The following is a 27,495-nucleotide window of genomic DNA, read 5'->3' on the forward strand; positions in this document are numbered from 1 at the left end:
TTAGAGCAACATAGTGGGGCGCCTGCATACTTTTATGGCTAAGTGAAGCTGAAAACTATGTACAATTTTGGTTGACTACCCAAAACATTTTGCAGTTAGGGTATTTATAGGTCAAGAATACACCTGAACTGATGGTCCTAAATCTGATTGAAGTGGTCTGGGCACAGCAGAAGGGTTAGATGTGTTCACAAACTCATGAACTAGGCTAGGATGTTGGATGGCACCATGAGTTTTGGCCACAGGTACTTTTCAAAGACACTTGCTTGAAGACAGTAAGCCACTGGTTATTGAACAGAATGGAGCTGCAACGAACATGTGATCATGTATCCCCATTAATGTATTTGAACTATGAACATTGCATTCTTTTATATTTTGCCAAGTAAATTATGATAAATACATGCATAATTATTCTGTTTACTTTCTGCAGTAAAGCACCAAACAGGGCTCACTGTGGTCATTAAACCTATCCTGCCTCCTCCAACAAAACATATTGAGAATGACGGGTTGCTTGTGCCACAGATCAAGGGGAACAGGTCCCTAGCCAGCTCATTTCTCTACCACTGTACCTTTAGCAGTTTAGCAAAGTCTAGTGATCAGTCCTTTTTTGATTAGCCACAGCTCTGCCCTCAGGTACCGGTGCTTACAGAGAGAACACACACCAGAGTTGTACTGTTTGTTTTACATATTATTTAAATCTGTTAACTCAACATGTCAACGTGAATTTCAATATGAATAAATATCTGAACAATTGACTTAACATCAATCGGGGAGACCGTTCAGTTGGGTGGAATGGTGTTTTGTTGTGTAGATTTAAGACGAGGGAGGCATTGAAGGTTTGAGACATGTGTTTTGGGTGGAGGTGAGGGTTCATAGACATAATTTCGAATACAAAATATTCGAAAGTCAAAAAGTCGAAAAAAAAACGTCTAAAAAAAAGTCGAATTTTTTTTTAATGACGTTTTTTTTTCGAAATGGGGGGTTCCCCCCCTAGCCCCCCTTTTTTTTATTTTTACCTATTTTCTTAACAGAAACTAGAGCCCAAAAAAAAATATCGAAAAAAAAAACAATTCGACATTTTTTTTTTCGACATTTTTGATTCGACTTTTTTGACTTTCGAAATTATGTTTTCGAAATTATGACTGGACACCGGAGGTGAGTATGTTCTGGACGACGCTGACCAGTGGTGCTGTTCTGGGTGGCTCATAATAATGTGGGCTGGATCGGGTGTTGAGGGGAGCACTCTGTGGATGACTGCTAGAAAGACAGAGTATTGCTGGCATGGATCCTAGAGGGTGGTGGGGTGGAATGCTGGGATTGAAGTCATGGGCTGTTTGTCCTTTGGGTAGTCCTAGAAATTGCTGTGTATCGAGAGGTGACCCCTGCCAGTGCCCCATGTATTTTTCCCTGCTGATCGATATGTGCATCTAGAATGCCATGCCTCTTAACAGTCCCTTAACTGGTGCAGTAATTTTAAAAGTCGCAAATGCCTTATTTGGTTGCTGGTTTAATGGCAAATGCTCTGCATGACGGAGTGTGAGTGGTAAGGGCAACCATGCAAATGCCAGGCTCATTTGTAGGCAACCAAGTCTTTGTTCTTTAGTGAAGCGACTTTCCAGCTCTAATTCTGTGGCATTTTGTACCTCTGCTCCATCATCCAGACCACAATCTGGTTGTTCTAGCCCCTGCTCCTTTTCCCACTCATTGTTGTCTCCTCCACCGGTATCCAGTGATTTTATCAAACCTTTTATTCGAGGCATTTTTTACTGAAACAAATCCACCAAAAAACACTGAATTGTTGTTATATATATTGGTGGTGCGGGGGAGGAAGGGGTTAAATCGTCAGGAAAGAGCGACTTGGAGTGGCCCCCCAGATAATTAAAAAAATAATTTAGGTGCGTTTTTCAATGGATTTGCTTAGGAAAAAAGTGCCTCGGAAAAAATAAATCGATAAAATCACAGTAAACCCATGCAGCACAATATCAAGCACTGCTAGGGACAGCTGAGGTGGTGTGATTTCTCAGAGAGTGGACTCCGAGTTGTAGAATGGGTTTAGGTGAAGGTTGCCTATTCCAAAACAGTAAGTTGTGACAGTTATTTGCCCAGAGGGGGTAGAGTCGGACTTTCTGGGGAATGGAGAGCACCTACTCCCTGCCGAGACCACAGGAGGCACTAAATGGAGGATCCACCAGAGCTCCCCCAGTTTTTCCATTGCAATCTTGAGGGTCAGCAACAAATCTGGTTTGAAAGAAATAAGACCTTAATCAAGAAGAAAAGTTTCACAAGTCCAAAACTAGATGGCCCAGAGTTGAGCTCAGGGCCTTATTCGACTCAAACAGCAAACAAACCCCATAACAAATCACCCTAGGAGAGGTCCTCTCTGTATAGGAGACATGCTATTGAGCTGCATAGTGCATTTAGACCCAATCACAGCTTCATAAGGAGTGGGAATGAAAACATTGCATACTTCACATGTGTACACCCCAGCATGGAGCCTACGGTAGCAATAGAACCCACGGGAATAGTGTCCACATTCTGTTGTTGAAATTGAAGTTTTCATACCTGTGAATGAAGAAAAATGATTATGATAATTGGGTGACTGCCATACAATACCTGATCGAGTTAGACAGGGTTTTTATGATGTTGGGTCATGGGCCAATCCAACTCATTGGAATATTACGCAATGCCTGAAATCAAACAAGCTAGGACTCGCACGTGAGGTGGAGACCAAATCATTGGGAGATCTTGAGCGAAGATATTAAAATATTAATGGGGAAATGGACTCCTTTATCGGTATAATTACGGTAACAATCATTTCTAGAGCACACATATAAAAAATAATGAACTTGTTGACTTTGGGGGTGTTAGGATGACATTTCTGGGTGCACGAGGTGGTGTTGTAAAATTACCTTGTGAAGGATAGCATGTAGAAGACTAGAACTTGCACTGACCAAGCGTAATAAGCCACTTCATAGGAATAATTACTGAAGCAGCAATCCGTGGCAGAGACGGCTTTTGGTGCCAGGGGGGTGGCGGCTCCTGAGTGGACACTATCATTCTGAAAGCTTCAAGGTTAGTGCACCTCGTGAATATTTTCAGTGTAGGGTGTGAATAAGTGTCGAAGAAGGAAGCTGACAGAAAGGTGGCATGATTTTGGTTATAGACTTTTATTTTATTGTGTTGAAAACCTAACTGCCCCTATCTCTTTGGGGGTTTTGCTGCCTCAAAACTAATAACTAAAGCGTCAATGTGACTTGGATTTGGTAATCGATGGAAGGGAGGGTAAGCTTCGGGAGGACTTTGGGGTTCAGGGACCTCACATGCGGGTGCCTGTGGTGATTGAAGTTGCAGAACACATTCAAATAGCAGAAATATCGGAGGGTCCTACCGCTGGTCTAGATGACAGGCTTTCAGCGCAACCATTGTTACTAGACCAGGAGTGTCTGGAAGTGGCAGATGGCAGAAGTGCTGGCCAGCTGTAATCTACGAACATTCAGGGGGATTGTGATTCTGCATCTCGAGAAAATATAGATATAATTAACACTCACAGTAATCGCACTCTGCAAAAGGAGGCAGAAATGGGTCTGCGTGCAGATCCTATGCTCCAGGCCCTCCATTTTGTTGTCAATTCCCTGGTCAATGTCTTTGACGGGCTGAAGGGGGAAGTCGCTCAAGCTCTGGTTCATTACTGGAGCTGATCAAGAACTCTGCGGATTGCGAAATCAGCTATTGTAGGTTTGCCGAACGCCATTAACCAGGGTCCAGCTGATAAAATTGGGGACCTTAAATTGCAGCAGTAACTCAAAGTGAGAAATTGCAGACCTGGCAGTCTAGTAAACCTTTTAATGATCGTATGTTGAGCCTGGAGGGCAACATAGTGTCTATAGTTGATCTGTTAAAATATAACCTCTGCCCAAATGTTAGTCCCAGTGTATCTCAGGGGAATTTGCAGGGGAGGCAGCAACTTTTACTTTTATTCCAGTGTTTATGTGCATAGGGTATGTACGGGAAAGGTATATTTATTTTCATGTTCTAGGGTATCATCCATCTGTGGGATGAATAAGTAGGAGCAGGTCATTAATGCAAAACAATTAATCGAGACAGGCAAGCACTTCTGACATACTATTCAACAAAGAAACATCCCTCATACTTGAACGGTTTACCTAGATGGCCTTTTGAAGAGAGAACAGCCTAGTTAACAGCCAAGCATGCAGTGAAAGTGTGTTGGGGGGGGTGGGGGGCACGGGAGTGTGTATCTCTGTGCATAGTCCAGGATACATTGTCTTCACTTGGGATCGCATACACAAACTATGCTGATGATACCCAGGTGCTCCTTCCAGTAACAGGCTCATATCACCAAGACCCTACAGCCCTACGAGAAATCTATTCCACCATCCAAGCCTGGATGGCCACAAATGGCCTAAGCCTCAACAGGGACAAGACAGAGATTCTTATTCTTGGCCAAAAGTCCACCCTAGCAAAACTTGACTGTCTCTACTCCAACTTCAACATTGACAACTGCATCATTTCAGTCCTATCATCTGTTAAGACTTTAGGGGTCCACATTGATGCTACTCTATCCATGAACAAGCAAGTCAGCGCTATTATTTCTACCTCCGCCCTAAGTACCAAACTCATTAACGCCATAAAACCCTTCCTAACTAAGGACAACTGTCTCTCAATAGCAAGAAGCAGCATATGGGCCAAGCTGGATACTGCAATGCGCTCCTAGCTGGCACCTCCATAAAAAACACGAAAAAACTCCAAATCACCCAAAATAACTCACTAAGAGCAGCCCTGAGCATCCCAAAAAAAGATCACATCTCACAAGCAAGAAAGACTGTCCATTGGCTCCCAGTCAAAGACCGCATCTCTTTCAAAATTCTCACGACTACACACAAATGCATTAACCTTTCAGCCCCGTCATACCTTTCAGACACACTATCCAGAGCAACCTCAACTAGGCCTACTAGAACATGCTACACCAACCAACTCACTGTATCACGTATCAACAGTGCCAAACAGGAGGGATAGTTTTCCCATATATAGCCCCTAAGCTATGGAATGCGCTACCCACTGACCTCCGAGCAGAAACGTCTCTCACTGCCTTTAGAAAAAGCCTTAAAATGGCTCTCTTAACTAATACACTCTCCACTTCCTACCATTTCTCACCTTCTAACCTATCCATGTGTTTTTACAAATTGTTCTGTCCCCACAAAATTATACAATAAGTATGCCTGTATGATTTTTCTGTGCAACTCAGCTCTGATCACTCACTGTAACTAGCGCCGCGATGCCTTCAGGCTGCTGTGCGCTCAACAAATACGAATAAATAAATAAATAAATAGTCTTATTTGAAGGGATAATGGACACAGCTGTCACATTTGGTCCTTGTAGTAAATGCCTTCATGAACCGGAAGTCGGTATACAGCTAGTTTGTTTGTGCATTTATATAGCGCTACGAACCCTCTGGTATCTGAGCGCTGCTTATTTCCCACGGTGTGTGGTGCTCATTTATCGACCTCGGAAGGATGAAAGGCTGAGTTTGGCCCTGCCGAGAAAAACCTGCAACCACCCTCTTCCCCTCCCACCCCCCCCCGTAACATTGACAGAAGCTCAATGATTCATTGCTGGTAAGGGCATTTTATGTGCCCTTGTAGCAGGATTTGTGGATGGCACAGTAAGTCTACTGGTAGGTGTAAGGAATGCATGGTATCACCAATAGACCGACACAAGTGATCACAGTTCAAGCGTTTTTATTAAGCTATAAAGGTAGGTTTGAAAAAACGCCTAATCTAAATCTAAGATGGGTTCAAGCTTCGACCATCAAATAATAAGGCAATCCTAGTGGCGTTGTGTCAAAATGAAAGGGCCTATGCTAAGACAAATCTATTGCCAATCCTTATGCTAAATACAAAAAAGTATGGGATAGTGTTCTTAAGAAAGAAGGAAGTGTTCACAAATGTTAAGTCAGGATGCAGTGTTTGAGGTTTCCATTCCCCACGTTTTTAGCACAGGACAAGGTGGGACTTTGGAGCGCAGCACATGCATGAGCTTTCCCAGCACGAGCTAACAGTTCCACTATCAGCAATCTGGGCACTCAGTGGTTGTCTCTTTACTAACAAGTCTCTTGCCACTGTGGGCCTGATATATTCAAATAATAAACAATCACATCAGGTGATGTCTTTCACCTCTGGATCCCCCCCTTCCGGGCACAGATCCTTAGAAAGTTCTTCTGGATTGCACTGGGGTGACGATTCTTCATCCTTGGTCCCGCTGTTCCGGGCTCGAGAGTCAAGTGGGACAATCCACATCCCCTGGTCTTTCACAAATACCTTCACCTGTTGTACTTCACAGGTCCTGTACTCTCCTTTCCCAAGGCTTTCTGGTTATAGTTATAGTAGTTCCACAAATCGGGTAACCGGCCAGAGTTTCTCGAGTGAGCACCCACGTGGTGCCTGGCTCATCTGCAGCTGGCTTTCCCCTTTTACATCAACAGTTCTTTGTACATTCTGCAATCTGCTGTTTGCTACTTTTGTTCAACACAGTTCGGTTTCTTTATCCAATAGGCAATCCTCCATCTCTTAGGATGGTGTCTCCTCTGTCGCCGCCCATTGTGGAGTCCCGCAGGGGGCATTCGTCTCACCAACCATATTTAATCTGTACATCAGACCACTGTGTGACCTGTTTGAGTCGCTCGGGTTACGTTTACCAACTATGCTGACACACAACTGATTTTGGAAATTGTTGGAGACTATGAGAAGGATGGCAAGAACTTGGCTACCGTTCTCGAAGTAATAGAGAATTGGGCAACAGAGCATTGGCTCTGCCTTCATGAAATTGAGAACGAATTGCTACTGTTCGGGGGTACTGGGACGAGAGCTCGACTGGGTCATGAATACTGACCGTTTAGCATTAAAGACACTGTCTTTACAGTGGTGGACACAGTTAAGACCCTTGGGGTATTCTTTAACGCAGACATCAATACTGAGGCACAGACTGCTTACACTGTGAAAAAATGCAACTACTATTTAAAACTGAACTGATGAGGAATATTAAATCACTCATCTCAGAAGAGAACTGCGTCGATTGGCAGAGCCATCATTTTTATCACGCATTGACTACTGCTATTCCCTGCTGATAGGGGCTAAGAACAAGTTTACCGAGTGGTTGCAAACTCTCCAAAACGATGCAGTTAGAATCATTAAGGGTACCCGGAGAAGGGAATATATCTCCACAGGGAGAGAATCACTACACCGGCTGCCTATTGTGGCCTGGATCCACTTCAAAGCAGCCAATATCGTCCATAAGTGTTTTTATGGTCAGACCCCAAAGTAGCTAAAGACACGCAGTAAGGACAGTAGCTAATTCCCTTATGCCCACAACTGGGTGCTAAGATCGGCCAATTTGGGAATAATTAAATTGCTCCGATTCAGAAAGGCCGGAGATTTGGGTTGAGCTTCCCCGACTAGGGCAGCACAGATTTGGAATAGGCTGGAAAAAACAAAAATCAACAGCTTCCCTGCCATATTGAAACTGTTACTGTTAAAAGGGGTTAACTAGCACCACCTAGCATTCTCCTGAGACTACCACATAAATGTTCAGTCCCGTCTAATAAATGTCCTTCATGTCTATGTGCGCCCCGATGCCTGAGGGTTCCTGCGCTATATAAGTAAATAAAATAAATGTATCGTTTCTCCCCTCGACTCACCGGATGTGATGAACCACTTGCCTTTCTTCGTATCTGGAGTCAATGCCGGTACCACAGTAACCGGTGTCTTCCTCTGTCCAACTTGTCAGCGTAAGCCTGCTCTGTGCGGCGTTGATATATGCAACATACTTGGGCTATTGTCTGCAGTCTTAGAATTCATTCTACAGAGGTCTTGCGGGCCTTGGTCAGAAAGAGAAAGGTTGTTTCTCTCCTTGTCACCCTCTCGATTTGCACCGTCTTTCTCCTCCTCCTCTTGAACTGCCGTGCCCGGTTAGCTGTCTCGTCGTGCGGTCTGTCTTGCTCGTAGTGTGCTTTCGTGCTCCACCTTTTACCCCTGTGGGGGAAGGGAAAAGGAAAGGGCTGTCTGGTGTGTGTGATTCAAGTCAATTGCCTGACCATTGTGTTGGGACATGTCAGGTAAATGGCTTGGGTATTAGTCAGTTGTCTGTGGTGTGTGAAAGTGTTTGTGTTGGAAGAGGGGGAGGTGCAGCATTTTTACAGAATATCAGACGGGGTAAGATGGGGGTGGGTGGGAAGTGATATAGGAAGGGGGATACTACGTCTCGCCCATCAGTGTTCCACTTCCACTCCCCGAGGACCCTCCATCCACGGGATCCTCCCTCACTGGTCCACCCCCAGGAACTGGATCCAATAGCAATGGCCTTGTCCTGGCCACCTGGATGACAGATCTCCGGGTACTAGTTAGGGAGACAGTCAGGTTTCTCACATAGGCCATTTCCCCTTGAGTTGGAACTGGAGATGCAGATGGGACAATACACACAACATAAATATTGGATGTGGACTTTTCCTTTTCCCCTAATTCTCCTGAACAACCATCTCTGGGGTATTAAGAACTATGCATGAAGTCTGTTTGGGAGGTAAAGACCACCCATTACCCTAATATGTTAATGGCATGCCTTGGGGGCATTCAGATGATCGCCTCCCCAAGTAAGTTGATGGCACATGTTGGAGAGTTTAATCCTATCTCTTGATGCTTGGAGGGTTTTCTGTGTTGCTTCAGGAAAGCTGGGAGACTGTAGTGGATGGTTTATCCAGCATATGCAAATATAACATTAACAAAAAGAGCTAGGAGAAAACAATAACACATTGAAAAATCTGGACTACTGCCCGTTGCTCATACCTTACCTTCAAACTAGGTACGCAAGGAAAATAGAAAAAAAACATCTGCATAAATACAATGACGAAATCCGCTCAAAGAAATCTGAGCTACGAAAATCATTAAGGAAAGCCAAAAAAATACCCCACACAGTTAAACTTAGATCTTGCAAACAAACAAAAAAGAAAGTATAAACGGTGGCTTCAAACATTCAGAAAAAACTTGTACCAAGAAGACGCAGAGACTATGCTTAGAGCAGTCTGCAAAAGAAATTCGAACGACTTCTGGACTCTACTATCAGGTCCAACAAAAACAAGCACTAACAACGTCCCAGAAGACAGATGGCTAAAACACTTCACAAAACTATTTGCAGAAACTGAGCCATCGGAAAAAAGACCACCAAAACCTGCAAAAACTAAATGGGTGGCATTTACGGAGGAAGAGATTCGAAAGAAAATCACTAAATTAAACAACTCCCGTGCACCAGGTCCGGATGGAATTACAAACTTACATCTCAAACAAGAGATGGAAACTTGGGCGCCGTTAATTGCAGAAATCTTTAGAAGATGTAGGACAACACAATCTATCCCGGCCACATGGCGAACAGCTAATATTGTTCCAATTTACAAAAAGGGGCTGAAGGATGATCCAGGAAATTATAGACCTATCGCACTATTGGACGTGCTGGGTAAACTCTTCGGATCCCTGATGCTAGAGAAACTCCAAGACTGGCAGAAAATGGCACACACAGCAGATCCCCTACAAACAGGCTTTGAAAAAAAATCTAGGTACCGCGGTCAACATTATGATGATTAGTATTTTGAAGGCCAGAGTCTCCGAGGGCTATCCAACAATCTTCATAGCATCGATCGACCTGGTACAAGCCTTCGACCGTGTAAACAGGAGAAAACTATGGTGCAAACTGGAAAAACAAAGGTGCCCTACTTCACTCCTCAACCCTATCAAAGCGCTGTACAGTAACACCTCAATCAGAGTTCGCCTGAACGAAGCTGGCCTACTATCAGAAAGTATACGAACAGCAAGAGGAGTCAAACAAGGATGCCCTCTAGCTCCGGCCCTCTATAAGGCGTACATGGCTGACATAATGGATGCAGAAATCGACAAACGCTCCTTCCCTCCAAAAATAGGAGAGTCGAAAGTGACAAGACTGCTCTATGCGGACGATATCCTTCTGCTGGATCAAACACTGATCGGACTGCAGCGCCAACTAGACAGTCTTGTAAGCTATCTAAAGAAGAATGACTTGGATCTGAATACTGCCAAAACTAAAATCATGATCTTAGAAAAATCATCCAGGCCAACTAAAAGACCACAATGGTTTGCCAACTCAGAGAAGCTGGAGACAGTGAAAACCTTCACATACTTAGGAGTGAAAATATCCCGCAGCCAAATAGAACTATCGATGCAAGAACACCTTATCTCAAAGATGAAAACATTGGCTGCACAAGCAACACTCCTGGAAAGGAAATTTGGAAAATTCACCATCCTCCCAGTACTAAAATTTTTCAAAGCAAAAGTCACTCCAGCACTAACTTATGGGGCTGAAGCAATGCCTCATCTTCCTCCTACACTGTGGAAAAAATTGGAAGGCGCGTTTTGGCGCAAAGTCTTGCGACTACCCAATTCAACCCCAACAGCAGTAATCTGAAGAGAACTATGTCTTCAATCACTGGAATCAGTAGTAATCAGAAACGGACTCCTGTTCCTGGGAAAAATTTTAAGAACTCCACGACCTATTATTCTGGATATCATCTACCAAGAAATGACGAACCAAAAAAACAACATGCTGACAAAATGGTACAAAAACTTATTACAGCACTCAGAGAAAATCGGATGTTCGGAATGGGAGATAGAACGCACCCCAGAAAAAATCAAGAAAAAATTAAAAATCTATGATTGGATCGAGATCTTGGAAAAAGCAGAGAAACACACATCACAGAGTCACCGCACAATCAACATACAAAGGATAGACGAGACAAGGAATTATCTAAAACAATTTCCAGACAAACCTCTGCGTATAATCTTTCTGAGAGCACGTCTGAATATTCTAAAGACGAAAGAAATCTTACACCTCAGAAAACAGGTTCGAGATAAAAACTGTCGGTACTGTGACACCCTAGAAAGCGAAACAGTGCAACACCTACTTCTTTACTGCTCAGGTACAAGTAGTCTCAGAACGACCTACCTACGACCACACAAAATGAAACATCTTACCACCAGTGACGAAGATTGGTGGAACATGCTAATGAGTGGAGAATCCACAACATTGACAGTAGCAACAGCTAAATTTTTCGAAGGTCTAAAACTGGAAGAAAAACTAAGTCGAGAGTAAACAAAGAAAAACAAAAAAACAAAAAATAAAAACATGGACTTTAAAGAAAGAAATATAGAAACAGGGAGAACTTCAATTTCACCAATCAAGGATTCGCAATAGAAATGTCGGAAAAACAACAGTCAACAGAAAGTTTTTGCAAAAATTGTAAAACAATTAAACGCAAAAAAAAAAATATAACATTTCAAAAAACCTAAAGGAAACACTTAACTGCCTAATCTGGAGAAAAACACCAATGCCATCCTCTGGGCTATGGGAGGCAGGACATCCATGGGAAAGATCAGTTCTTTTTTGGGAATTGCAAGAAGTGGTCTGGTGTTGTCGTCTTGCGGGTGAGTTCTGAACATCTTGCGTCCTCACGACTAGCGTGAGGACGGTGGTCTGACAAGGCATGTGTTGGCTGCGTTCCAGGATCTTGGATCGGGAACATGTTCATGTGGACAACCATCCTGAACTAAGACCGGTCTGTACTCACGTGTGCGATCACTGCCCCATGTCTACATGTCCTAGAAGGTGATGATAGCCGACCTGGTAGTAGTCGGGAATATAGTTTTATGACTGGTACAGAGTTCGTAAGAACAGCCTTGTTTTAGAACATAGTGGGGCGACTACATAAGTTTATGGCTAGGGAAGCTGAACACTATGGACAATTTTGGTTGATTCCCAAATACATTCTGCAGTTAGGGCATTTAGAGATCAAGACTACACCTGAATTGATGGTACTAAATTTGGGGCACAGCACAAGTGTTTGATGTGTTCACAAACCCATGAGCTAGGCTAAGATGTTGGATGGCGCCAGAGGTTTTGGTCACAGGTTCTTTTCAGAAACTTGATGCAAGACAGTAGGCCACTGGTTATTGAACAGAATGGAGATGCAACAAACATGTGATCCCCATTAATGTATTTGAACTATGAACATTGCATTCTTTTATGTTTTGCCAAGTAAATTATACTAAATACATACATAATTATGTTGTCTCCTTTCTGCAGTAAAGCCCCAAACAGTGCTCCCTGTGGTCATTAAACCTATCCTGCCTCCCCCAACAAGAGGCTCATTGCCACTAACTGGATCGAGTAGAAACAACCTCCCATCACCTTAAAATGTACACTTTGCACTCAAAACACTGGACCTTTTAGCAGTTTAGCAAAGTCCAGTGATCGGTCCTTTTTGATTAGCCACAGCTCTGCCCTGAGGTACCGGTGCTTACAGAGTGAGCACACACCAGAGTTGTACTGTTTGTTTTACATATTATTTAAATCTGTTAACTCAACGTGAATTTCAAGATCATTAAATATCTGAACAACTGACTTAACATCAATCGGGGAGACCGTTCAGTCGGGTGGAATGGTGTTTTGTTGTGTAGATTTAAGACGAGGGAGGCATTGAAGGTTTGAGGCATGTGTTTTGGGTGGAGGTGAGACAGGGCCTATCCTGAATAAGGGTGATATGGGCGCAGTTTGGGACTGGTTCAAGGGAGCCCAAGAACGCTGTCATTTGGTCTGCAAAAATGAATCTATGTTCTGGATGAACTGCTCCGAATCAACAGAACGTTTGTCAGGAATGGAGAGCATTTCAGCAGGATGGTGTTTCCGGGTGGTAACAATGACCTGCTCTTACTCCACAGAAATGGCTTTCAAGGTGTAATTACTGAGGTGAGGGACGTCTTCTACCATGTGCAGCACAGAGGGTGCTGTGAGGGATCAAAGTTACTGGTCTTTCCATATCCTTTACAAAGGAGAGCGGTGGTCCGGGGTGGTAGGGTTTTCGTTCTGGAAGGGGGCGCTGTTCTGGGTGGTTTTACAATTATGTGGGCTGGTTCAGGTGTTGAGGGGCACTCTGGGGATGGCTGCTAGAAAGACCATTGGAGGATTGCTGGCATGGATCCTAGAGGGGTTTGGGGTGTAATGCTGGGATTGAAGTCATGGGCTGTTTGTCCTTTGAGTATTCCTAGAAATGACTGTATCAAGAGGTGACACCTGCCAGTGCCCCATATCTTTTTCCATGCTGATTGATCTGTGCATCTAGATTGCCATGCCTGCTAATCTTAGCATATGGGTAGTGAGGCTATGCATAGTGTCATGATATGGGGCAACATTAGGCTGTTTTGGGAACAGGACACCAATATGGCTGGATTATCTGTGAGGAGTGCATAATGTTACAGCGCCTACAAGCTCAGTGCGGCACTGGGACAGAGTTAGGCGTGCTCAACAGGCAGCGGCTGTGTGCCGTAGGACACGCAGAGCTTCACCGTGCCGGGTCTGGTATCTGCAATGGAAGAAAGAAGTTATCACAACTACTCTTCCTTGTCGCAGTACCTGGCAAGGAAGTAAACCAGGTCTACCAACAAGGGTCTGGGACACACACCCACATAGGAAGAGCATCACAATCACTCTTCCTCATTGTAGTACCTGTCAAGGAAGTAAACTAGCTGTCTCACCACAGGTTGGGACCTACACCCAAAACAAGAAACCTGAGAAGGGAGTCATTCCCCCACTACAGGGAAACTGCAAGCCAGGAGAGCTCCGGGTAAGGAAGCCATTCCCTCTGGTATTGTGTACCATGAAGCCAAGTAGAGAAAGGACCGGGGAAGGGAGTCATTCCCTTGGCATTGTGAAAGTATTGCTAACAAGATACCTGGAAAAGGGGAGACATCTTCCAGGAACCCAATAGTGAAGACCACTCTGGGCAATAAGCAATGATGTTTGAGTTGGAACTGAGTACCTTATAGCATCACAAGCTGGAACTTTGTTTTGTATCTTGGAAAGGAACTGAGACCTGGGGAAGGGAGTTATTCTCTGAGGCAAAGTTCCCACCTGCAACTGGAACTGTAGTCCATTGTCCACAAGAAGGGAGCCATTCTTCTAGACCAAGAAGATTCACTGCCTCGTTAGTATTATTATTATCATTGTTATTATTATTACATTTCTTATTCAGTGCAACACGCCCAGGGGCCGTAAGAGGCTGCTATTAGTCATTAGATTAGTTAGAAGTGTGCGGGACAGAAGTAGGCATTTTGACATACAATGGTGGGCTCTTTTCGTTTACTTGGACAGCCTGACCGTTCCTTAGTTGAGGCAGGGAAAGCCCTCTTGGAGTTAAGGAGAGGTGGGTTGCCACTTTATTTTGTTTAAATAAAATGTTATGCCAAAAATCATGCCACCTTGTCAGACTCCTCCTTCTGCACCCTTACACAACACTTTTTTTTAAAATGTACCTTCACACATAAGATCTACTGTTCAGGCATCAGGCTCTCTCCCATCTGACAGGTTCTGGGGCAGCAGGACTTGCCATCATGCCACAGGAAAGGAAGTAGGAGGAACACGTGGCATGAGATGGCAGAGAAATTCTTGAGTGCTTGCAATAGCTTGTGTATGCTACAGTAAGCAATGGCGGTATGCCACCAGTTGTTCAGCAGCTTACTCCCAAGTGTATTTTTTAATTAATAAAAGTGGCAGCACAGCAGGTGGTGGCGGGGGTTCCACACCAGGAGGGGTGGCTCACAAAAGCATTGTACCCCCCAAACCCCTTTTATCACTCCTTGCCCCCTGGATCTGCCACCACCAGCGATGGCAAAGCCTAGTGGGCTGCACTTTCCACAAGGTCTCGTTACATGGAAAGGGTAGAATCAAAAGCTTGTTAGAAGCCTGGACCCTAGTCTGAAGGGGGCCAGGTCATAGGTGAAGACTGGGAGAGCAGCCAGCTGGGGCCTCTAGTCCAGACCTTGCTGGAGCAGCCAGCTGGGGCCTCTAGTCCAGACATTGCTGGAGCAGCCAGCTGGGGCCTCTAGTCCAGACCTTGCTGGAGCAACCAGCTGGGGCCTCTAGTCCAGACCTTGCTGGAGCAGCCAGCTGGGGCCTCTAGTCCAGACCTTGGGACATTGGGGCCTTGCTGGAGGTTGTATGGCCGCCAATCGGGCTTTCTTGGCTTGAAACATTTTGAGAATACCGGCCACAAGGTAGGAGGGTACATAATCCTACCTGGAGATAACCAGGTATTGTGGAGAAATCCTAACCAAATGTGGGCCGAGAAAACCCTCTAGGACAATAGGGGTACAATAAAGGGCTGCATTGGTAGCAGTGTCAAAGACACCCTGCCAGGAGCAGGTGGTGCGGCAGGGTCTTCGAAATAAGACAGTGTTTTGGGGCTCTTAGAAATCCCTGTGACTGTCGGTGGCTTAGCAATACTGCCCCGGGAGAATAGCCAGGGAATTCAGAATTCGAATAGGAATTGGAATTTGGTTATAAGGTTTAAGTATAGGCCCTTCACCTAACTTTTTTAAATCACATTTACCTCCAACCGTTACCTTACATACTTCAACTTGTTTTTGTTTCTTTCCTAACCTATCGTCCGATATTGAAAAAACAAAGGGAAATGAAGGCCCAGAGAATGTACAGTAGTTTGGAGACAAAGGGAAGACTTACCCTATCAGTCCCCCTTTGTCAGCGAGGAATGCGGTGGATGCCTTTGTTCATTTATTGAAAGATTGTTTTGTTGCATCTACTAAAGTGCTAAGGGTTGTATGATTTCCCTTGGCTCAGTCACTCTGTGTTCCTTGTTCCTCAAACAGACCTGGCTAGGGAAGCCTTTTTTGTGTTTACCTGAGCGTTCATTTACTCTCGCCTCCTGGAACTGCCCTCGGTGTAGCCTCACAATCCGCGACATTCGCCATTGTTCCTTTACTCATCCAGCACTTCTACACAAAAGCCAATTGTTTTAAACACCTACCTTTGTGCAGTGTCACAGTCGTACAGGTAAATATTCTCTTATGCTTCTCTACATTGCACTCCTTACCATGACATTTTATACATTTTGGAAATGATTTAAAAAAAGGGTAAATGTTTCAAGCTGCAAGGTAATAGCCAGCTATAAAAGTCACCTGACACCTGAGTTCTGCACATACATACAGCAAATTGGACCTCATCACAAGTTGAGCGGTATTGCGCCGGGATACCACCCAACGCTATTTGTTATCGCAACTCGGTCCGGTTCAATTAGCACCGGGTCCCGAGTTGTGGGTGGCTGGGTGGGGAGGTTGTCAACCCCTATTCCCATTGGGTCCTTTGGACCCAATGGCGTTGGGGTGGCACTATTAGCAAAATGCTGGAGTTAAAACTCCCGTTGTACACCAAACTCATGATTGAGCCAGCCCTTAAATGCGGCAGTAATCGCGTGACCGCTGCATCCAAGGTCTACTGCCCAACTCATGATGAGGCCCATTATAACTTGCCTACGCCTAGTGGTGAGTGTACATTTTGCATCCTGTTTAAATGATTTCATTTCAATATGATTCAGGTCGAATAAAGTGGTTTTATTTCTTTTTATTTGAATGCTTTACTGTGATGGCCTCTTAACAATTATTGATATTGCTAAATAAACCAAGAATACAACATTTCATGTTATTTACACTTTATCACCAATATGTACAGTTTACAGATTGAGAGAAGAGAGTGGAGTCAATTATTTTTCAGGTCATTACTGTATTGAGTCAATGAATAGAAACATTCTTTGGAGATTGATAAAGGTTTGGTGGGAGGGCGATTCCTCTGAATGGCATGTTTGTTTTGAGAGAGATGAGATTGACGCAGATGACACCCTTTAACTGCGAGTACTGTTCGCCTTCCCCTGCTTTTCTTCCTCTACTCTGTGGGGTACCCCAAGTCTCAGCGAACTCCATGCTTACTTCGTGCCTTTGTGGGAAGTTGCTTCTTTTTAGTTTTGGTGTTTGCTATGTGGAACAGTATTCCTTTGTCCCTTTGCAAGAAGAACAACGCTCTTGCGTTTTGCCGTACTCTTAAAACCTTTCCCACTATGTGGCAAGTTGCACTACCTTCCTTGCAGCTAGCACTATGATGCCAGTTGGTGACCAAGTACTCCAGAAAACCCCCAAACATAAGCCTATCAAATTCTTACACGGCCCATAGAACATGTACTAGATGACCAGCCACTTCTCCATTACAACCACCATCAAAGCAGAACACTGTGTAAATTACCTACTGCAGCCCCTAGATAGCCAGTTAGATGTATTGGGAGTTAACTGTCTGTCGACTTAGATGTATTTTCGGGGCAGGAAATGTGTCGCACTTGGATGTATTTTCGGGGCAGGAAATGTGTCGCACTTGGATGTATTTTCGGAGCAGGAAATGTGTCGCACTTGGAAGTATTATGGGGCAGGAAATGTGTCGCACCTGCTTCTATTCTGGGGGCAGAAAATGTGTTGGACCTAGATGGATTTGGACGGTTGACAATGTGTGGCACTCAAACATTAGCCTGTCCATTTGCGCAGAAGATTTATGATGGTATCCTGACCACTGCACTAAGAAGATTATAGGGAGAACCGGTCCAATGCGCCTTGTAGGGATTGATTTTGCATTGAGCCAACCAGCATGGTAGTGAAGTGCGGAGGTGGGAGAAGGATCCCGGTAAGTTGTAGATGGTATAAATAGCAACATTTGGGGATTTGTTAATGGGAGAGAAGTAGCGGGTAGACCAAGGAGTAGGCTTGAGCAGTAACCGAGTGTACTATGCACAGGAGTGGAGTTTACCGTTTTGGCTGAGGGATCTGTGAGGTGGGAGAAAATTCTTCTGATGTTGAGGAAAAGGACTCCTGTAGCCGTGGCAGGAGCCATATTGAGCTGTTGGAGTCCGAGGTCATTGACAAATAGGACCCCAAGATTTCAACCCTTGTATGAGAGAGTGAAGATGTCAGGAAATTAATAAGTAGGAAGTGGGCAAATGGGACTTGCATGTGAGGCTGGGAGAAATATCTGTTTTCCAGGGGTTTTGCAACAAGTAGCGTATTTCTTTGACAGTGACAGATAGCAGCGCCTTGTAGTCTACCCTCTACCATCTGACCGCTTCTCCTTTTGCACCATCTCATGAAACTGGCAATAAAAGCTCAATCTGGGTTTGAGGTAAGGAGGGTGGGATGCAGGACAACAGCAGCCACTACTTGTGCAAAGCCTGGTCATCTCTGCCATTGGCAGTTCATTGGTGGCCTCAACATCAGTGTTGGGACCCCAGTAGCCATCACTCTGGCAGGCTGTCTCCTTAACCTGGTGAATGGTGCATCACTTTAAATCGGATTACATTGCCACCCGCTGTGTCACTTGCCACCTGGTCCATAGTGTGCATTCCTGGTGGTTCAGCGCACAAGTCTGGCGCTGTGGATTTCTAATCATAGACACGTGACGATGCAGCTCCAATTGCATACATTTATTTCAATTTTAGTATTTTTATTTTTGCCAAATTGCTTCCAGTGTGAAGGGGGCAATTTTTAAATTGGAATAACGGTAAGGCATTTTTTGTTCCACGCTCTGAGGACACTGCAACTACTGGCCTTAATGGGAGAGCTATTACACCTGACAAGTGTAGCCAAACCTCTCTTACTGTCAGAACCAAAAGGGTTGATTCTCAGGTAGGGATAGTAGGTACACACAAAGGTACAAATAGTCTAGACACTTACCTCTAGAAAATCCATTAACTGCTGGGCTATTCTGCATGTGTATGCAAATAGGACGAGAATACTCGTCCCGGGCACTTATTACATGACGAGGAGATACCTAGTGGGGAAATTAGACCGCGTCTGTCGCGTGGGTGTTGACTGCAGGAAGAGCCGTTTCGGATGATAAAACATGTCCACACATCACTTTCATGTGCAGTAGATTTCCCGTTGACTGTGCCTCCCTCAGCATAGGTTCATTGAGGGCACGGGTCTGAGAATCTATCCCTGGCCACTTCACAATTACTAATTAGGATGCACAGGGTATCAACTTGAATAGATTGATAATCCTCTTTTCCAGAAGCACCCATTTTTATTACGGAAAACAATGCAATTCTGGAAATTCAGAATCGGTTGCTACTGTTCTGCTGTCAGTTTAATTAATATGTTTCTCGCTTTTCTTCTGCCACTTTAAATTTGGCTGTCTGTTTTAGGCCTTTGCTCGTAATCGGGGGCTCTTCGGATAGAAATCAGGAGACCATGGGGGCTTTCCAGGAATTCCCACAGGTAAGTTGCAGCAGTTCACTGCCAAAGTCTCTTCTGCAAACTTGTGCAACTAAAGGTCTGTTGGGACCTGCAACAGCTTTACTCAAAAGAGCTACTAATGTACAATAGATGCTGTCTAGAGGTTTGTACATGGAAAACTCTGGTACGGGATTCTCTCAAGCCCTCCCATTGTTTGTTTTGTTTGTTTTTATTACTTGTATTGCGCACCAGACCCAGGGGTAACCGGGCGCATTTTTATAAGACAGCTTACAGCTTAGTTACATGAAAAACACATGGCAAAAAGAAACAAGAAATATACAAGGAATATATGTACACAAAATACACAGCAACGTATTTACAGTTCTACATGAACAGGCAGTAACTGCTGGGCAGTGGGTGTGTGCAGAGTGCAGAAGTGGAGAGGGCTGCAGGATCCATCCAGGCGGGGTGGTGGTCTGTTATTTGTCTGCGTCTTTAATCCACTTTGTAAGGTTGTGTCGGAAGGTGAAGTATGGTTGGTATGTCCGCAGGGTGGGTGGTAGGGAGTTCCAAAGTTGAGCTGCTTTAACCTGGAAGCTACAGCCACCGACTCTGGCTAATTTAAATCTGGGAGTTGAAATGTTGTTAGAGTTAACGGATCTGGTGAGTCTTGTAGGTTTTGTTCTCATAAATCTTGCAGAGAGGTAGCATGGTGCGGCATTGTTTAGGCATTTGTAAACAAGTGAGGCCACTTTTAGCTGGATTTTCTCCTGAGTAGAAAGCCAGTTGTTGGCCCTTCTGAGTTCGGTGATGTGGGCTCTCCTGGGAATGCCTAGTGCTGCTCTAAGCGCGGCGTTCTGTAAGATTTGAATTTTTTTGATAACTTCCTTGTTGGCCCCAATATAGAGCGAGTTGCAATAGTCCAACTTTGATAACACGAGCGCTCTCGCAGGTGTGATGCAGCTATTGTTGGACAGGAAGGGTTTGCCTGCTCTTATCAATTTGCAAGTTTAGGCGGTGGCCGAAGCCATTGCGTTCACCTGCTTATTGAATGAGAGGGTAGAGTCCAGGTAGAAACCCAGGGTTTTTACCTCGTGAGCGGTTGTGATTTGGTTATTATCTGTTAAAAGAGGAGTAGTTGGGGCCTAGTTTTTTGAGGGTGGCGGGTGTGCCAAGGATAATGATCTCAGTTTTGTCATCATTCAGGCATAGTCCATGAGTGGCCATCCATGCCTGGATGATGAGATACACCCTGTTCACCGAGGCTAAATCCTTATCATAATCACCAGTAAGTGGTAGGAGAATCTGAGTATCGTCTGCATAGTTAGTGTAGGTGATACCAAGAAGGTCCAGATCATCGAAAAGGGGCTTCGTGAAGATGTTGTAGAGTGTAGGGGAGACGCACGATCCCTGGGGCACGCCGCATGTAATGGGGATAGGGTCTGCTGCCGCAGTGGTGGAGAAGACTCTCATGGTCCTATTATTGAGGAAGGATTGGATCCAGTCTATGGCTTCTTCCGAGAAATGCGCAGCCATGTCCAAATGCCTACAAAGGACCTTGTGGTCAACAAGGTCAAATGCAGCTGATGGGTCCAGAAGGAGGAGTAAAGCTGGTTTTCCTTGATCCCTTAGCTCGTCAATTTGTGCTTTTAGATCTAAGAGGGCTGTTTCGGTTCCGTGCTGGGGACGGAAACCAGACTGCCGTTCTCCCAGCAGGTTATTAGTTTCGAGGTGTTTCTGAATTTGAGAGTATGCCACTTTATCTATGATTTTTAGGAGGAATGGCACAGTGGTGATTGGGCGGTAATTAGTGGGAATGGCTGGGTCTAGTGTCTGTTTTTTAAGTAGTGGGAGAACCCAAGATTCTTTTAAGTTACTTGGTATAGATCCTGTAGTGAAAGAGGCGTTAATGAGCTTTGAGATAAAGGGAGCTAGGTCTCTGGCTGCGTCCTTTATCAGTTGGGCTGGACATTGGTCCCCCTGACAGTTTGATGGTTTTAGTGACAGAATGATTTTTTCAGTCTCAATAATAGAAACTTAGGAGAACTTGAAGCGAGGAGTGTCAGTGTTATTTTTGGGGGGGAGGGTAGTAGACATTTTAGGCTTAGCATCCAAGCTGAGTGATGCTTTTTTCTTGGCAATTTTAGATTGGAGAGTTGACACTTTGTTAGCTAGGGCTAGCTGAATATTGGTGCACCATGGTTCGTCTGTGACACAATTGTCTGGCACCGGGATAGGAGATTCTATTTCCTTTAGGATGATAAAGAGTTCCTTAATGCTGGAGTTGGCTTGGGCTATTCTAGTGTTATAGGTTTCTCGTTTTTCCGACAATATTTCCTTTTTGTAGAGGGTGGATATATCTCTGAGTGCTTTTATTTTCTTCAGAGGGTTGTAGTTTCCATGCGACCTCAGATTGTCTTTTTTTGGTGCGAAGTGTTTTCAAGTGGGGGGTGTACCAGGAGTTGAGGTGGGCTTTATGTTTACTTTGTCTCATTTTAAGCGGTGCAATTGAGTCCAGTGCAGAGGCCATACTTTTGTTATACTCATTCACTAGAGTTTCGGGGTCCAGGTTGTCTGGTAGTGAATTGAGTGTGGGGAGGATAAGCGGAAGTAGGTTATCTGTGGTGATGTTTTTCTTATTCCTTGTCGGGATGGACAGAGCTGGCTGGGCTAAGGTAGGAGTTGGTCTGTCTGTTTCTAGAACAAATGTTATCAGGTGGTGGTCTGTCCAGATTTGGGGGGAGATCGATAGGATGGAGGCGTTGCAGTTATGGTCTGCCACCCAATCAAGTATTCTGCCTTTGTTATGGGTAGGGTGAAGTACTCTTTGTGTGAAGCCTAGTTCAGAGAGTAGATTAACCACTCTACTTGCATGTGGGTCGTTTTGGTCATTGAAGCCCAGGTTAATGTCCCCTAAGAGGATGACCTGTGATTTGTTTTTTAGGTTATGAGATAGAGTGCTGGAGATGTCTTCCTCGAAGGTTCCGATAGGGCCTGGGGGGTCTATAAATCAAGTGGATGGTGAGGGTTTGGGAGTTGTTAATAGCTAATTTGGCTGTTAGGCTTTCGCAGGATTTAGTGTCATTAGCTGGGACTATCCTGGTAGATAAGTTGGATTTGACGATAAGGGCTATGCCTCCTCCACGGGCTTCATTTCTGTCTGATCTCAGAATGGTGTAACCATTGGGGATCGCTAACATGATAGCAGGTCCTGCAGCGGCATGGAGCCAGGATTCCGTAAGGGCCAAGAAGTCAAGGTTTTCGGTCTGAATGAGCTCAGCAATCTCAATGGCATGAGCAATCATGGATCGGGCGTTAATCAAAGCACCTTTAAGGTGGGGGGTGGTGGATAGATGTGTGCGTATCTTTTCATGGGTCGTGGCAGGGGGGTGCATACGCTCATTCTGTGTTTTGGGGATAGGGTTGTGAGGTTTTTCTGTACTCCTGTTAAATGTAGGCTTGCTACGGTTGGACGCAGTCAACGTTCTAGCGAGAGGTTCATATATTTTAGCAAGTCTGGCTCGGAGTCTATCATTTCTGGATGTGGTATTGCGCGGTTTGGACTTGATAGAGCAAGGCTGTTGGTGTGCTTCAAGTTGGTCATTGTGATTTGTTAGTGGTAAAGGTTGTGACTGAGTCATGGTGGGAGAGAGGGCCCAGAATTGAAGGGTAGTGTAATCAGTGGCAAGTACTGGAGCGATCCTGAGTTTGTGAACTAGGAGTGCTGTTAGTGTGGAGAGGGCTAGTATGGCTCGTAAAGTTTGCATCTTGTGGTGATGTCGTGGTAGGGTAGGCAAATCACGGTGTAACAGTGCTATGTAGGTCAGCCCACTGTGGAAGTTAAATTCCAATAAGCACAGTGAGCTGGAGAGGCTGCTTCAAATGGGTACATTGGGCAGAATATAGCATAGGCACAGCAGGACGCAGTGACTAAGGCTCAAGTAGCATAGGCACAGTGGGTATCAAAGACTGAGTTATACAGAGGCACAGTGGGCAAAGTTCAGCATAAGCTACAATGTGGGCAAAGTTCAGCATAGGCTACAATGTCTAATACTCATAGGCACAGTGGGCAAAGTTCAGTATAGGCTACATAAGCTACAATGTCTAAAATACTCATAGGCACAGTGGGCAAAGTTCAGCATAGGCTGTAATGACTAAAGTACTCATAGGCACAGTGGGCAAAGTTCAGTATAGGCTACATAAGCTACAATGTCTAAAATACTCATAGGCACAGTGGGCAAAGTTCAGCATAGGCTGTAATGACTAAAGTACTCATAGGCACAGTGGGCAAAGTTCAGCATAGGCTACATAAGCTACAATATCTACAATATTCATAGGCACAGTGGGCAAAGTTCAGCATAGGGTACAAAGTCTAAAATACTCGGGCACAGTGGGCAAAGTTCAGCATTGCCCCCATATCCTGACTAAGCTTAGACGATTGGGGGTTGTGACCTTCAGAGCTCTGATGCCGACTACCCACCTCAAGCTTGAGCAGCACCACTAGAGATAGCCTTACCTTGTGAGTTCTCATGCTGTAGCTTCTGGTGTTTGATGCTCGGAGGCTGAAAAGATGATCTCTCTGAAATCCCTCTTCCCACCTCCTCAATAATCCCTTCTCCAGGAGAACCACTGCCCTTGGCCCAATCCCTTTGCTTATTTTGGGCTACATCCTTTGGTTTGCCCCAGTGAACTGGCCTTACATTCCAAATTGGACTTTAGAGAAGAAGTCTTGACTTGGTCTACCCTCCAATTATTTTCCATGAACTTATTCATGCCCTTTTTGTGCTACCAAACTTTTTCAGATAACCTACGCAAAAAGTGTTGCCAGGTTAGTGTACTTACAATTATCTACCCAGTGAGGGGACGAGCGTGCTGCTCGTTCTAACATTATCCTGTGCACCCTTCCATTATCCCAAACGGTAGCTTCCAAGTACACTATAGCTTCCAATGTTCTTCATTTGGGCTTACATTAAGCTCTGCATACATGGCTCATGGGTTAAACACTTACCTGTGACATGGTGCAAACCTGGGCTTTGCAAGTTGAACTGCAGTCAGGGCAGACAGACATTCATTCTTCTGAAGTTCATCAATAGGGTAATATTAATCAGAAATATTATAGTGCTTGTAAGCATGGGGAATCCAACATGTATTGCTATATAATATCTTGATAGTTTAATAATTGTACTTAAAACTACTTTGGAACTGTTAATTTCTGGAGACCTCGAGATGTGACCATTATTCTAGTCTTTAAACCTTGTATTTGATTGTATTATTGTTTTTATGGAACACTATGTGACGTGGCCTAGGTTGTATTCTTGCTCGTAGGTTTGTCTGTTGGAGCTGTGCACAAACTTTCTACCCACATAGCTGTTCCTTGGATCACTCAAATGAAGTCTCCCAAAAACCTACTGGTTCCCCCAGTCAGGTTCTCAAGGAGCCTTTGCCCTATGTCGGATGTTGCTCGCTGGGGAGCAGGGGCCCACCGAAACTCTCGCTATTAAACATATGCTTCATTATTGGCAGCAGGCAGACACTCGTCCCATCCCTCTGTTTGGAGAATGTTGCACCATTTGCAGATGCCCACATCGCGCCTCTCGATTTGGAGAATGCCAAGTGACTGGCACTCCAAGCACTCTGGCAGGTTCAGAGCAGCCTCTTTTTCTCTTAATGGGTCTAAGAGTATGAGAAGTGCTTGCACTGGGAAAGTGCAGGTAAAGCAAAATGAAGTTGTGGAATGTACATCAGACTCTGGGTGGGAGAGCTGCACAGGGCACAGTGTGATGACACCCAGCACCGGTGGGAGGTGGATGGTAGGGAGGAGGAGGTTATTGGCAAGGGCTGCTTATTATTGCAAGAGGTCTACATTTGGTATGTTTGGCTAGAATTTAAATAATATAATAAAAGCCTTCTCTCACCTTTGCAGGTTGAAACTTGCAGGCTGTACAGCAAATTCTCTGCCCGACCCAGCAGTTTGGAGGCTATTCCTAGCATTATCGAAAAGGTATGGCGCATAGCGAGACATTACCTCTGAGATATTCTAATGGTAGCATTAACGGCATTGGCGCACACACAGTGATAGTTTGCTGGTGACAGTGGTACAGTTGCCGAAGGGGCGCGTTGGGACAGAGGGATGTGCATGAGAGAGTGTCAGTTGCAGAGGACAAGAGATGTACCAAGTGAGAGGGACAAAGCAATGTAAACATTCTGTGATGAGGTGATGTGGCATTGGCATAAACAATGGGTTTTTGAAACAAAGGAATGGGGGATGTCCTGCTCCTGGCCAGAGCAGGTCTTCCATATCAGAAACATGGTAGACATTTTTTTCCATCTTTTTAGCAGAAAAATGAGGGGGAAAAATTCCAAATAAGAAAAGAGATTCTAGATCCCTAGCGAGGATATGGAAGATCAGGAAGATGAAAAAGAGATCCAATGTAAGGGGATATACCTTGTAACACCTAAACCTGCAATAGGGTATACAAATCCAGTCTAAGCCTCCAGTGTACTCTTGGGGGGCGGGGGGGTGGTCACATGTAGCTATAAATAAGGAGTTAAGAGCATTGCAGGAAAGGTTGATCAGGTTACAAGAACCTGAAGAAGTATCACCAGAAGTAAGGGGTACCAGTGCAGAAAACAGGGGAGTGGAAGCAGTGCTCCAGATAAGATTTTGAAGTGGGAGTATTTTACTCTCCATTTTTAAACTTTGAGAGTAAATGTGATTTTTAAGAGAGTAAAAATTACTTTTCTCCTTCGCAAGGGAGTAAAATGTATGCAACATCCAGCCGACATTTGAACAAACTGTATGGATATCATTACTATGTGGCAGCTTTCTGCATTGTGACCCAATACACCTTTCATTATTTCTGGCCATTTGATCTTTGCTTTATATATTTAAATGTTGACATCACAAAAACATAGCCACTTATATAGTAAAGCATACATGAATTTGTATTGTGTGTTTTGAGATTCGATAGCAGAATTGTCTTTTGATGTTTAATGAAAGAACTAATTTCCTGGAGCTATTACTACCTAATGGTATGCCAATGTTATGATACAATAGCGCAGAGAGGCAAGGACCCCATGCTAAATTCTATATCTAATCTAGTGGTCAAATGGTTATTTATATAGCTATTTTGGCAAAGTGCTGTACATAGAACATATTTATCACAATTACCACCAAACCAAAGTCGGTACTCCTTTATCGACCTCGAAAGGATGAAAAGCTGCGTTGGACTTGCCGGGATTCGAACCCGCAACCCACATATCACGCAGAGATTGCAGCAACGAGTGCTCAACCGGTTGAGCTATCTTATTGGCTAACATCCTTCAGAGGTTGGTTAACTGAGTATCGACTGAGGGATATTGATCACAGTACCTAGATGTATGACAAACCTTTGATGAAGCGCTACATAAAGTTAAATACCTATCCAGAGGGACAGGTTTTGCTGAGTTTCTATTTCAATTACCAATGTAACTTTCATTTGTGTGATTTTGAACAACAGCGCTTGCACTTTCTTGAGAGTCAGGTTTTGGATGTTTTATTTGTAGTCTTGAAGATTTGAGAGGCTAGAACACCTGTGATCAGTGTAATGACAATTACTCACCCTCGAGCAAAGACTCTGCTGCCACTGACCATTTAAGTAATGTACCCCATTGTCTGCAAGGTTGAAAGGATGTAAACTAGACTGTGCATAGTCATCATTTTACACACTGTTTTTATAATTGGACTGTAAATTAAATTAGAAGTGTAAAAATGATCTGCCTCTGCATGATTATGCACACAGCACCAGAACTCTGAAAAATACAATTGTGCAATACTGGTTTGCTTTCACTGGAAAAAAAGCATTACTTGTTAAAAAAAAAAAAAAATACTAATTCTCAATTGCAACTTAGTTTTCCATCTTATTAATTATACAATCCTAAAATTCTAGGAAAACATGCACAGTGCTTCTGAAGCTGAATGGAAAGAAACCATTCCTTTTATCAGTTTGCAGTTTATTTTTTTGAAAGGCTTCAGAGAAATACATTCTGTTTCAAAGGTGGCTTGCAACTACATCCATGTAGATACAAATCACAAGAAGCCTTCTGGTTTCTGTCAAGTAACCCGACCTTTGCACTGCCTCTGCTCTAAACCTGTGTGTAAATGTACGCAGGAAAATAATAAAGCTGGCATATTTACAAGATTTTCATGCGTAAAAGGGCCTGGTACTCGCCTTATCTGGAGCCCTGAGTGGAAGTCAGGAGATGTTTTGGTTAGACTCAAACTTGGGGCAATAAGAAACGTTTGTGTCGAAAGAGGTGATGAGGAGAGGGTATGGGCCGTCCTGGGACAAGAAGTAGAACTAGCATGGGAAAA

At 44.3% G+C, this 27,495-nt stretch overlaps 1 protein-coding gene across 3 annotated transcripts in view; it reads left to right on the top strand.

Moving 5' to 3' along the window:
• Positions 1-27,495, top strand: part of HACL1 (2-hydroxyacyl-CoA lyase 1) — a 370,092-nt gene that overhangs the window by 110,738 nt on the left and 231,859 nt on the right. For all 3 annotated transcript variants that reach the window (XM_069648911.1, XM_069648913.1, XM_069648912.1), the window contains 2 exons: positions 19,112-19,184; positions 25,066-25,143. In XM_069648911.1, coding sequence (XP_069505012.1) covers positions 19,112-19,184; positions 25,066-25,143 — 151 coding nt within the window. The remainder of the gene's footprint in view (positions 1-19,111; positions 19,185-25,065; positions 25,144-27,495) is intronic.

The sequence above is a fragment of the Ambystoma mexicanum genome, chromosome 2q (genome assembly GCF_040938575.1).
Source record: "Ambystoma mexicanum isolate Mex_15411 chromosome 2q, UKY_AmexF1_1, whole genome shotgun sequence".
Classification (NCBI taxonomy): Eukaryota; Metazoa; Chordata; class Amphibia; order Caudata; family Ambystomatidae; genus Ambystoma; species Ambystoma mexicanum.